This window comes from Rhineura floridana, chromosome 20 (assembly GCF_030035675.1).
Source record: "Rhineura floridana isolate rRhiFlo1 chromosome 20, rRhiFlo1.hap2, whole genome shotgun sequence".
Taxonomy (NCBI): domain Eukaryota; kingdom Metazoa; phylum Chordata; class Lepidosauria; order Squamata; family Rhineuridae; genus Rhineura; species Rhineura floridana.
This window is the reverse complement of record NC_084499.1, coordinates 6,727,562-6,740,778: the sequence shown is the minus strand read 5'-3', so window position 1 is coordinate 6,740,778 and position 13,217 is coordinate 6,727,562. Positions and strand designations below refer to the sequence as shown.

Sequence of the window (13,217 nt, the reverse complement as noted above, 5' to 3'; positions counted from 1 at the left end):
GGGGTGAGCAATCTCTGGCCCATGGGCCAATCTAGGCCCACCCGAGGGGTCCAATTTGGCCCACAAGGCCATTTTCCCCATACCATGCCCACCTGTCCATCAGCTGACGTTACTGGTGATGTAAGCTGACGGGTGGAGGACAGGGTTTAAGCCTGCATTGGCTGTGCATCCTGTTCCCAACAAGTAGTAAAATCACTCAGCAGGATTTAATCCCCGCTCATCAGCTGATGAGCAGGAATCAAAACTTTGTGAAAAAGTGTCCTCTGAAGCAGCTCACACATGAGAGCCACTCCAAAGAAGCTTTTGCAATGGCTTTAAGACAGCTCCTGGGCTCAAACAGGAGCATGGGGGCTGTCTTAAAGCCTTTTGCAAGTCTCCCTTCCTCCCCCTTTAAGTCCCCAATCTCAGAGGCTGATAAAGGAAGCACGGGGAGACTTGCAAAAGGCTTTGTGAGTCTCCCCTCACTCCTCTTTTAAGATTCTGAGATCGGGGACTTAAAGGGGGAAGGGTGGGAGACTTAGAGGATCGTTTGTGACTCTCCCCATGCTTCTCTTTTAAGGCTTCGAGATTGGGGGCCATGGTCATGAGTAAATCATGCGGTGTCATAATGATGTCCCATGTGGCCCGCAAGGCAGACCCACATAAGGATCGAGATCTGGCCCATGGATCCAAAAGGTTCCCCAACCGTTACCTAGCCGAACCCCACATGGCCCTATTTAATTAGCAGTTTGCTGACTGTGACCAACCTGCATTCCCCACGGTGGACACCTCAGTGAAATTGGGGCAGAAAATGGCGTAGTCAAACTGGCAAGGCTGAAAGTGTAAGAAGAACAATGATCAGCAGGATTATTAAAGCAGTTGAAGTATAGATTCAAACCGGCAGGAAAAAAGCAAGTGGCACGTCCTTCTTGGACCATACCACTTCAGAGAGCATGCGTTATGTTTCAATGCTGCCTCTTTTATGAGGAACTGGTGGCCCTCCAGATGTTGCTGCGCATCAACTCAAATCAGCCCCACCAGCTTGCCTGACCAACGGTCAGACACGATGGGAGTTGTATTCCAACAACATGCAGAGGGCTACAGGTTTTTCATCTCTAAGATAAACCTTTGCATATGAAAACCTATCGCATCAGGGATAAAGGTTTTACCTTGACAAGCTGCTTCTCCATGCACTGGAACTTTTCTTTTTATATGGGGCAGCTTTCGAAAGATGATCATCTGCAAAGGGCCAGGTTGCCACATAGGCCAATCCCATGTAAATGAGTACAATCTGCTCAAGAACTCTAGGGATAACATTTTCAAAGCCACTCTACACAGCCAGGCTCTTCCCAAGGCAGCATCTGAAAGCCATTCACATCCATTCCCCATCTCCTCTCCTCTTGTCTACAATAAACCCTACTCTCTTCCATCTTTTGTCCTGAGACGGCGCCCTCAGGATCGCTGCAACTGCATATCTGAAGAAATTGCTTCATTGTTTTTAGCATTTGCTGACCTTGTTTTTTGGACCTTGAGTTTCACTCCATTTTTACCTTGTATACCGCCTCAATGACTTCAAGCGATGAAGTGGTCAATTACATTTGTTAAATGTCTTGTTCCAGCAGGCAAGTTTGGTTTTATGATGATTTTAGTACTTATTTTATCTATGGCTTGTGTTTATGTACAGAGCTTAGAAGTGCAAAAGATTAAGAAGTATGAAAATGTTTCAAAGAAATCAATAAAATAATCGTTTGTGCCAATTATTCTCCTACAGCAGGGGTAAGAAACTGGATTCGCCTGGTGTGGGGGAGACCTGATTTCACTCACGGGCCAAGTTGGGCAGGGCTACTACTGACCACCAAATCCCTTGACATCACAATGATGTCCAGTGACTCATTTTTTGCCAATATGGCTTAAAATCAAACTGAGCAGGCAAAAGGCAGAACACTTTGAAAGCTGACTGGCAGTGACTGAGTACCTCTTTTTGGCCTAGCCACGTCTTTGCCTGTCTCACCCGAGAACTCACACATGTGTAGACAGCATTGTTTTGTGTGTGATGGTACTCACAAGTACAGAGTACCTTTACCTCTTTTTCTATCTTTCATTTTTGCTGTCCATGGCAGCCATTTTATGCTGGCACCCATGGGACTTGGGGAATATGAGGAAGAAAAAGCAAAATGCTAGAAAAATAAGTGTTTATTTGTAATCCAAGCCCAACGCGTTTCAGCCTTGGTATATTTAGGCCTTCGTCAGGGGAATAAAGGCTGGCACGAAGTATCTTCCAATAAGCAAACTGCTTTCACTCCAGGGAGGCGTTTGCATCGGTGAAAGCAGTTTGCTTATTGGAAGATACTTCGTGCCAGCCTTTATTCCCCTGATGAAGGCCTAAATGTACCAAGGCTGAAGCGCGTTGGGTTTGGATTACAGATAAACACTTATTTTTCTAGCATTTTGGTTTTCCTTCCACATATTCCCCTGGTTTTATATGCTAGCCACTTCCTGTTGTTGTTTCACCCATGGGACTCACCACAACATGAGTACTGGCACTTCATTTTTAAAAAAACCAAAGAATACATTGTGTGCAGGGCAGGTGGGCTTAGCTTTCCTGAAATGGCCTCGCAGGCCAAATGGGGAGGATTGGAGGGCCTTATTAGGCCCGCCAGTGAAGGTTCCCCCCTTCTGTCCTACAGCTCAATATGAACGAGGCCCCAATCCTTAGCTAGCATTATCGAGGCCCCGCAGAAAATGGGAAGAGTGTGATCTAGTTCCTTTCTCCCATCCAGGATTTCCAACTGGTGCAGTAAGCAACAATCAGTGAGGGGTCTTTGCACAGATTCAAATTCATTGTATCCAATGTTAGTCCTAGTCAAAATAGACCCATTGAAATGAATAGACACAACTACATTGGGCCCATTCATTTCAATGGGTTTACTCAGAGTAAAACTAAGTTTGATACAACCCAATGTTTTCCAAGGGAAACTCACAAAAAATAAAACTGTATCACACACCAGTAATTTAAAACAGTTAACACATCTCAAAGTCCAGCCAAGCAATTCCTATAATCAATTAACAAATTAAACCGCAATTAAAAATAGCAAATAAAAACAATAAACTTCTATTATTTAAATGCTTATTGTTATTACTATTTAGGTAACAACTTCTTGGCCCTCCTGAAGGCCAGGTTAAATAGGGTTGGGGTGTACATTAAAAAAAATATCAACAAGAACACTCACCAGCAGCAGCTTGAGCAGAGCAGCCGTATCCCGATCACCCGTCACATTGAAGAGAAGCACTCGGACTTCGGAGCCGCTGCAAACACAAGGACAGCGTCAGGACTCTCAAAGCCCCACCCCGCAGCTCAATGCAAGATCTTTAGCACAAACACAAAATAAAAAAACAGCTCTGCTGGACCAGAAGATGCCACAGGATGGAATGGTGTCCGCCAACTTGGTTGGCTTTGTAAGAGGAGCAGACAAATTTGTATGTTCTACCTCCATTGTCGGAGGCAGTAAACGCCTGTTGCTGGGGAATCACAAGTGGAGAGAGGGCTGTTGCGCTCAGGTCCTGTTTGCAGGCTTCCCATCAGCTTCAAGTTGGCCACTGTGACAAGGGGATGCTGGATTTAAAGAGCCTTTGCCCTGATCCAGCAGCCGGCTCTTCTTATGTGGAGGTAGAAAAGAATAAATAATGTTCCAAACGGTGACCATCCAGATGCCTTTGGGAGGCCCACAAGCAGGCCCCAAAGGAGACATTTCCTCCCGCCTCGTCTCTCCTCTGAACCTGACATTCAGGGGTACAAGTGGGGCCTGTATTAAAACAGTGCAGGTGTGGAGTGTCCCTGTTCAGGCTTCTAGCCAGACAGCCATGCCCTTTTCCCAGATATTCCATTCCCTTTTACCCTAGATTCCCCCGCCTTCCCAAATCAGCCAGCATTCTGCAGCCACTAAACATGCTCAGCCTCACTAGGCTTGTTTTGGATTTCTTCCCCCCCAAAAAAAGATTTTTTGCACAACGGCAAGCCCTTTGGGCCTGCTCATACCTCCCCCCACTGTACATGGTTAGTGCCATTTTGGTGATATAAAGTTCATGGAGTTGGAGGTCACTGATTCACAGAGTAGCCATAAGGCACATAACAACAAACATATATAAAACACATATACACGTAACTGATTAACCAAAGCGAGGTTTTTATTTTACTAGCAAAACATTTTGGCTTCCGCCTTCATCAACTGCTAACATACAAATGCTGTTACAGTACCAAGGTGGCAGTTATAGAGCTTTGAGGATGGAATGCTTAAGAGGGGCTTCATTTGCAGAAGCTAAGTGATGCTGGTACTGTCCTCCAGGTTCAGGCCATGTGGTGCCAATGTGTCCAGAGAGTAAATCCAACAGTTCTCCCTTTTAGTCAATGCTGCTGGATCTGTTGGCATCTCTATAGCTGTTATAGAAAAGTCCAACAGGCTGTGGTCCTCAGTGTTGAAATGTTTTGCAACTGGTTGCTCCACTTTTTTTGTTAAGATTGCCGATTTGTGGTTTCTGAAGCATGTGAGTAGGTCAGTTGTGGTTTTTCCTACATATTGGATATGACATCCTGGTCTTTTGCATTCGATGACATACATTATATTGCAGGACCTGCAGGTGATGTTCTGTTTGATGTAATAGGTCCTGCCTGTCCTAGTGCTTGTAAAAGTTGCTGTCTCCCTGAGGTACACACAGGTGATACAGCGTTTGGAGTGACAAGGATGAGACCCAGGATTGGTGATAGGTGGCTTAAGCACAGCTCTCACTAATAGGCTGAAGCCAAAACGTTTTGCTGGTAAAATAAAAACCTCTGTTTTTTTAATCACAATTATGTGTTTATATTTTTAGGTGATTAAGGGAATCCTTATAGGGATCCAAAGCAACCTTGGGTGAAGTTCTGTTTGTTGCCAAAGGTTGCATTCAATTAAGTTTTACTCAAAACACCATCTGAAATAAATGAATCTAAGTTAGTCATGTCTATTAACTTCAGTGGGTCTACTCTGGGTAGGACAAGCATTGGAAAAAAATGTAAATGTACTGCCTTCAAGTCGATTCCGACTTATGGGTTTTCATGAGGCTGAGAGGCAGCGACTGGCCCAAGGTCACCCAGTGAGCTTCATGGCTATGTGGGGATTCGAACCCTGGTCTCCCAGGTCGTAGTCCAACACCTTAACCACCTCAAATCTTACACAAAATGTAAGAATAAATACAATATGCTTGTTTGGGATATTTTGACACTGAACCTGTGAACTTGGGTTGCTGAGTAGTTTGGATCATGCGGCCTATCTGTCGGCCCCCATTCTAAACCCCCTTTGAGTCCAGGCTCAGGAATGAACACACATACACGCACACACATTTTCTTACTCTGCAGGCTTTTCTTCATTCAGGGCAGCCTTGCGAAACCAGCGGACGCAGGCCTGTACGCTGCTGGTGGTGTGGGCTCCATCTATGTACCATGTCACGGGGCCGTGGTGTAGCACCTGGGTGCGGCCAAGCCAAACAGTGGCCTGCAAGCCTGGAGAGCAAAACAGAGCGGGGGGGGGGGGGTTGAGCAGCATCCCCATACAACAACCAGGGGGCACATTTTGAATTTTGAGAGTGCCAAGGGCATTCAGTCACAAAATGGCTGCCATGGGGGCATGGCATAACACAAAATGAGGCCCCATCTGCAGTATACATTTCAAGTATCATACCATGTTAAACAGCCATGGTTTCTCCCAAAGAATCCTGGGAAGTATAGTTTGTGAACGGTGCTGGGTGTGGTCAGAAGATCCATTATTCTACTTACAGAGCTACAATTCCCAGAGTTCCCTGCGAAGAGGGACTGAGTTAAAACACACCCTGCTGTGAGGGGAAATATGGGTCTCCTAACAACTGTTATCTTTTCGGTGCCAGGTCAAGACTTTCCTTTTCTCCCAGGCATTTTAGCATGTGTTTTTAAATTGTTTTAAAAGTTTAAATTGTGTTTTAAATTGCTTTTAAAAGATGTGTTTTAAATTTGTATATGTGTTTTTAGTGTTTTTAGGTACGGTAAACCGCCCAGAGAGCTTCGGCGATGGGGCGGTATATAAATACAATAAATAAATAAAATAAATAACAACTCTCAGTACTTTCACAAACTACAGTTCCCAGGATTCTTTGGGGGAAGCCATGAGCGGAGTGATATGATACTGGACCCAGCTGTTTGGCACTGACACCAGGTAAGCTGGGAGAGACCCACCGATGTAATAAGGAGTCCAGCAAAGGGCACTTTGTCCTGCATCCCATCAAACTTGGAGCTAGATCCATTTTAGCATATTACCACCACCACCTCCTAGGGGCAAAAATCTGGATTAAGTAGTGCAGAGTTTACTTTCTGCACATTTTCCTTTGTAACCTTAAGACTAGAAAGTTTGCTTTTAGGGTAGACTGCTCCCCTCCAATTTAGGATCCTTTAACTTAGGGGTGGCTAACCTGTGGTCCTCCACATGCTGTTAGTCTAGAATTCCCATCATCCTTCACTACTGGCCATGCTGGCTGGGGCTGACTTGGAGGCCCATAGATCAGCCACCCCTTCTTCAACTGTAGGTGCTGGTGATTGCACACCAGACTTTCCAAATGCAAAGCAAGCTCTCTATATTCCTGAGTTATATAACTTTTCTCCTTTGTCCAGTGTGGAAATGGACATTTCCTTCTGCTTCGACAAAATGTAGCAAGGTAGTTGCTTGGATATTTATGGAGAAGCTTTAGCCCTCCAAATGTTGCTGAACCACAACTCCCATTTTCTCTGGCCAGTGGCCGTATGTTCTGGAGCTGACAGGAGCTGTAGTTCAACAACATCTGGAGGGCCCAAGGCTCCCCACACCTGTTCAAAAGGAACTGCCCTGTAGGAATCTCCAGCTCAAAGTGATGCATCTGCCATTTCTAGATGTATGAGAAACTAAACCACAATTCCTGTTGCAACCGTGACTTGTGCAATTAAATATTTCGTATCTATTCCTTTCACAGCCTCTTGTGTTCTAATATCTATTTGTTTGAGGTCAGCTTCTCTGAGGTCCTTTGAAGAACAGGCAGAAGTCTAAAAAGTGTTCACACGTTTTCTTTACCAGGAACTGAAACTGTTCACTGCCCGCCAAAAGTCAAGGGCAACAATAGCACAACAGCCAAACAGATGACAGAAAGGCCTATGGCCCAATTTTAGGAGAAGCTAAAGGAACGTACCTTGCATCATAGCTTTGCCTGGCTTGAAGGCAGGGGCCAGGGGTGGAGTTCTCTTTGCAGGGAGCTCTGAACTTAGCCAAAGGTCCTTCAGCTCACTGATATCTGTCCAGACACAGAAGGCCAACCCCCCAATCAGTTAATATTTAGCTTCTGCTGTAATCCTAATGTTTTATTTTTCATTCATTCATTTATATCCTGCATTCTTCAGCTGCATAGGCACTCGGGGGGCAGCTAAATAAATTATAATCAAAGGCAGCAGCTGAAGCTACAAAGTCAATATATTAATGCAGGGCTCCCAAACTGTGGTCCGTGGCAGGTCCACTTTACTTCTTAAGTTTTATTTTATTGTATTACAATTTGAATCCTATGGAACGTAAACGGTAATACATCAAAATACCATTAAAGAAATAAAAAAAGCAAGGAAGCATACAATTAAAAATCATACAGCATCCGGTGCAGCACATCACAACCGCTACAACAGGCAGAAATATCTTTCAATGGTCCACCAAGACCCTCAACAATTTTCAGGCGGCTCTCGGGAAAAAAAGTTTGGGAACCACTACATTAATAAAGAAATGAGAGCTCGAGCCCCCTTTAAGCCAAAAACAAGATCTTTGTGCAGCACAGAAACGTTAGCTGTTACCTGCTCTAAAATGTTTGGTTAAAGCAGGAAGTCAGGACCTAAATCCTTTAAAATAAAGATATAGGACTGTTGCCAGTGATAGTCCTACTCACAGTAAACCCACTGAAATTGACGGACGTGACTAATTTAGGTGCATTCATTTCAGTGGGTCTACTCTGAGTAGAACTTAGTTGGGGACAACCCATAACCTTTACAACAACCCTGTGAAGTGGGCCAGCATCAGACTTTGTTATCCTTGGCTCATGCTCTGCCTACATTTTCTCACATACCCGATCATTTCCCCATTAACAACTGGGAGCTGATTTGAAGAACACGGACCCTTCCTATGCTTAGCCCTTGGGAAAGTGAGCAACGTCAAGACCGCCCCTCCCCACACCCTAAAAGTGAAAAATGGCTCCCCCCCCCTTACCCAGATACCCCTGCCGCCCAAGCCATGTGCGAGCAAGCTGGAGGGCCAATGTGGCGTTGGAGCGCTGATGGTCCCCCGCCAATCCCAGCTGAAGGGGCTTGCCATCCTCTTCAAAGGCATCCAGTTCAGGGCAAAGGTAGAGCGGGCACTGCAGAAGAAAAAGGGCCCTCCAGTTAACCATACCGCACTGGCAGTGCCAACCAGCAACACGGGTAACTGGACTGCCCATGTAGATAACACACACGCCATGTCAAGGATTTTAGTCCTGGGGAAAGGCAATCCGGGTCTTGTGACGCCTCCATGGGTAAACTTGAAAACAATTTCGGTGCCTGCTAAACACATTTCTGTTTAGGCAACTCTATTCAGACATGTAGATGTTGATGTGTTCTAATCTCTTGGTAGATAATTTAAATCAATCATTTATCGAAGACCAGCACTATAAAATATTAAGACAATAAAACATACCAACATTATACAGAGAAAGAAAATTTTAATGTTTCTTGTAAATTTAACTGTAGAATCGTAGCGATAGAGTGGGGCTTGTAGACTACTAAACAACCCCCACCTTTGTTCAGTGCAGAACTCTGAGGCTTGAGCATCGCAAAGAGATGGCTATCCAGTCTCTGTTGGAAGACTTCCAGTGAAGGAGTCCCTCAGGCAGGGATGGGAACCCCCTAGAATCTAGATGATGCCGGACTCCCAACACTAGCATCCTATTCTTATTTTTTTAGTATGTTGTCATCATCGATTTATTTTGCATACCACTTCTCCACAAAATTGTACCGGAAGTGCCTCACAACATATCAAACGAACATTAATTATATCGGATTGCATTGGATAGACCTACTGGAATTAATGGATTCAAATCAGTCATGTTCATCAATTTCAATGGGTCTACTCTGAGAAAGACTAGCACCTGATACAACTCATTTTTTTCTCTCATCTATTTTAGGTGTTTCTATACCGCTTAATATTCAGAATTTCTTTTTTTTTTTTTTCAATAATTTTTATTCAAATTTTCATAAAACATACAAGACGAGATCATAAAACATTCAAAGACAAAAAACAAAATCAAAAATAGTTAAACAAAAAAAAAAAAAAAAAAATTAAAAATAAAAATAAAAATAAAAAATAAAGAGTAAAATATTGACTTCCCATTTGTCAAAGATCAGATCAGTTATAAGTCTATAATATATAACAATCCTGTCTCTTAAGTCATATTATAAAATCACTTTCCTCCAATAGTTATCTTACTTAATCATCAAATCTCATAAACATTACTTTATTCTTTCCACAAAAAGTCAAAGAGAGGTTTCAATTCTTTAAGAAATATATCTATCAAATTTTTTTTTCCAGATAAGCATATCAATTAATCCATCTCATTACTAATTATGATAATCTTATTGTCATAACCATAGTCAAAATAAACATTTCAATTAATCCATCACATCAGAATCTGTTAGGTTCAGTAATTTCAGTAGCCATTGTTCTATTATCCCTATTAATTCCATTTTCCATCTTCCATCTTCAGTAGTCTTGTTAAGTCCAGTAATTTCAGTATCCAATCTTCCATTATCAGTATTCCATAATAATCTTGCTGTCAAAGCCATAGTCATATAGTAAGAGTCTGATGGGAATTACCTCTATCCCAAATATTTTCTTGCCATCCATTCTGAATAGGTTGCTGAAATACTGCTGTAAAATCATATCTCTGTTCTTTTTTTCAAAATACACTGGGTCATCTCTTGAAAGTTTTTCCATTGTTACATGGCTGCAGTTAATTCCATAAATTTTCTCTATATTGGGCTCCATCACATCATTCCAGTCCAGACGATTATCCATGCCATTGATAACTTTATCTCTAGAATCTTCATTAATTTCTTCAGAGATAACATTGAGTTCCAAACAATAGATTTTATTTCTAAAGTCCATAGACTCCAAATCTTTTTCCTGTTCCACGTTTGTTCCAATCTCCGGGGTCTCCTCTCTCACAGGGACCCCTGTTCCAGTCTCCAGGGTCTCCTCTCTCACAGGGACCCCTGTTCCAGTCTCCAGGGTCTCCTCTCTCACAAGGACCCCTATGTCTTTAATCTCCTGTGTCTCCAAACAATAGATTTTATTTCTAAAGTCCATAGACTCCAAATCTTTTTCCTGTTCCACGTTTGTTCCAATCTCCGGGGTCTCCTCTCTCACAGGGACCCCTTCCAGGGTCACCTCTCTCACAGGGACCCCTATATCTTTAATCTCCTGCGTCATTTTACTCAATTCAATTTTCAGCTCCTTACAACCCTGTCGCAGGTTTTGTTTCGTTATCTCAATCTCATCCATTATTTTCTGAAACATAGTTATTTCCAGATTCTCAGCCACTTTCTTAATTGCCATTTTAAAAGAAAAATATAGGAAAACCACTTCTTATTTCAGCAACAATTGGGTTAATACTCCAAACTTGGTGACATCACAGTATAAACAGAGCAGACAGCCTTATCTCTCCATAGTTAAGTAAACAAAATGCAGTTCCCAGGATCGAAACAATTAATGGCAGTCGTCAAGAAACAGATTCGTCAAAATAAAATAGACCAAAAAGAGAGTAGTCTCAGACAGTATAATATTCTTCAAAATAAAAATCTGGAATAGAAATCCCTCTTCTGTGTATATCTTTAGAATGCAAATCCAGGACAGCTTTTTGCAACAAAAACAGAGATAAGCTATTAATTAGTGCGTAGCAGAGAGAAGTTATGGCTCCCCAGTGAGATGTCAAAAACCGATCAATCTGGCAAATCTCTTTTAAACAGCAACAATTTAAGTCAAGTAAAAGAAAAATATAGAAAGAAGGGTGCTTGCCTGTTAGTGCGTTCTCTCTTAGAAGATAAGATGAACGTTCGCTTTAACAGATAGAGCTTGCTGTTGAAAATCCGTCCCACCTTCGTCGGCTGGACCTCGTCCCATAAATTAATGAGATCTGGTCGTCCCAACAAAAATAGGCTTTGAGGTTAATCTCTTCGTTTCTCCCTACCCGGGAGAAGTTTAATCAGTCAAAAAAAAAGAAAAAACTGACTGATATATCTGAATAAGCTTCTTTTGAGGCAGGAGCCCGTCTCAAAAGCAGGCACAGGCTAAGTCACCCTTCCCGGAAGTCTTAATATTCAGAATTTCTAAGTGGTATATATAAAATGCTTTACAAAAATAAGAATAAGAGCTAAAATCCATCATAAAACAGAAAACTACCTCAAATTGCCTGCTGAAATGATCATTTTGTTGGTATATTGCATTGTTTATTTATTCATTTGATTTATTTCCTGCCCTTTCTCCCTGCAGGAGCCCAGGGCAGCACTGTTATCATTATTTATTTATATAAATATTTGTATCTCGCTATTCACAAAAACCCAAAGCAGTTTATAATAATCATATCTATATATATTCATGTAAAAATATATACACACATGTAAAAAATTTAAAAAGCACAAATCGTTAACTAACTATTGCAGAACAATATCTTCTCAATTGCCTGCAAAAGTTTTGGGCAAACGTTACTTCCGGGAAGGGTGACTTCGCTTGTGCCTGCTTTTGAGACGGGCTCCCGCCTCAAAAGAAGCTTATTCAGATATAAATCAGTCAGAACATTTTTTTTTTTGACTGATGAAATTTCTCCCGGGCAGGGAGAAACGTAGAGATCAACCTCAAAAGCCTGTTTTTGTTGGGAGGACTGGATTTCATTAATTTATGAGAAAAGGTCCAGCCAGCAATGCCAGACGGACTTCCAAACAAGCTCTATCTGATTAATGCGATAAGTTTATCTTTTCTTCAAAGAGAAAACGGACTAACAGGCAAGCACCCTTCTTTCTATTATTTTTTTTACTTGGTTTAAATTGTTGCAGCAAAAAGAGATTTGTCAAATGAATCAGCTTTAAAGAACTTCTGGGTGAGCTATAACTCTTCTCTGTTATTCACGAAATTAACAGCTTATCTCTGTTTCTATTGCAAAAAGCTGTCCTGGAAGTGCATTCTAAAGATATAAACAGAAGAGGGATTTCTATTCCAAGGAACATTATATTGTCTGGGACTATTCTCTTTTTGGTCTATTTTATTTTGACAAATCTGCTTCTTCACGACGCCACTAACTGTTTTGATGCTGGGAACTAAATTTGTTTTGTATTCTTGAACATAGAGAGATAAGGCAGGCTGCTCTGTTTATACTGTGATGTCATCAAGCCTGGAATATTAACCCAATTGTTGCTGAAATAAGAGGTGGTTCTTCTTTATTTTTGTTTTGTTTTGTTTTCATGGTTTTAAAAATGGCAATCAAGAAAGTGGCTGAGAATCTGGAAGTAATTATGTTTCAGAAAATACTGGATGAGATTGAGATAACGAAACAAACCCTGCGACAGGGCAGTAAGGAGCTGAAAATGGAACTGAGCAAAATGACGCAGGAGCTTAAAGAAATAGGGGATCCTGTGAGAGAGGAGAATGAGATCAGAGATGAGAAAAGAAAAAATAAAGGGAAGATACAAGCCCTGGAGATTGGAACAAATGTGGAACTGGAAAAAGATCTGGAGTTTATGGATATTAGAAATAAAATCTACTGTTTGAAATTTAACGTTATCTCTGAAGAAATTAATGAAGATATTAGAGATAAAGTTATCAATGGCTTGGATAATCTTCTGGACTGGAATGATGTGATGGAGTTTGATATAGAGAAAATCTATGGAATTAACTGCAGCCACGTGACAATGGAAAAACTCTCAAGAGATGAGCCAGTGCATTCTGTAAAAAAGAAGAACAGAGATATGACTTTACAACAATATTTCAGCAACTTATTCAGAATTGATGGCAAGAAAATATTTGGGATAGAGGAAATTCCCATCAGACTCTTATTATATGACTATGGCTATGACAGCAAGATTATTATGGAATACTGATAATGGAAGATTGGACACTGAAATTACTGGACTTAACAGGACTATTGAAGAT

General features: G+C 41.7%; 1 protein-coding gene across 3 annotated transcripts in view; it reads right to left on the bottom strand.

The window, feature by feature from the left end:
* Window positions 1-13,217, bottom strand: part of FPGS (folylpolyglutamate synthase) — a 42,922-nt gene that overhangs the window by 2,868 nt on the left and 26,837 nt on the right. For all 3 annotated transcript variants that reach the window (XM_061603972.1, XM_061603970.1, XM_061603971.1), the window contains exons 10-14: window positions 8,250-8,397; window positions 7,198-7,299; window positions 5,362-5,512; window positions 3,210-3,285; window positions 747-813 (exon numbers count right to left, since the gene is read on the bottom strand). In XM_061603972.1, coding sequence (XP_061459956.1) covers window positions 747-813; window positions 3,210-3,285; window positions 5,362-5,512; window positions 7,198-7,299; window positions 8,250-8,397 — 544 coding nt within the window. The remainder of the gene's footprint in view (window positions 1-746; window positions 814-3,209; window positions 3,286-5,361; window positions 5,513-7,197; window positions 7,300-8,249; window positions 8,398-13,217) is intronic.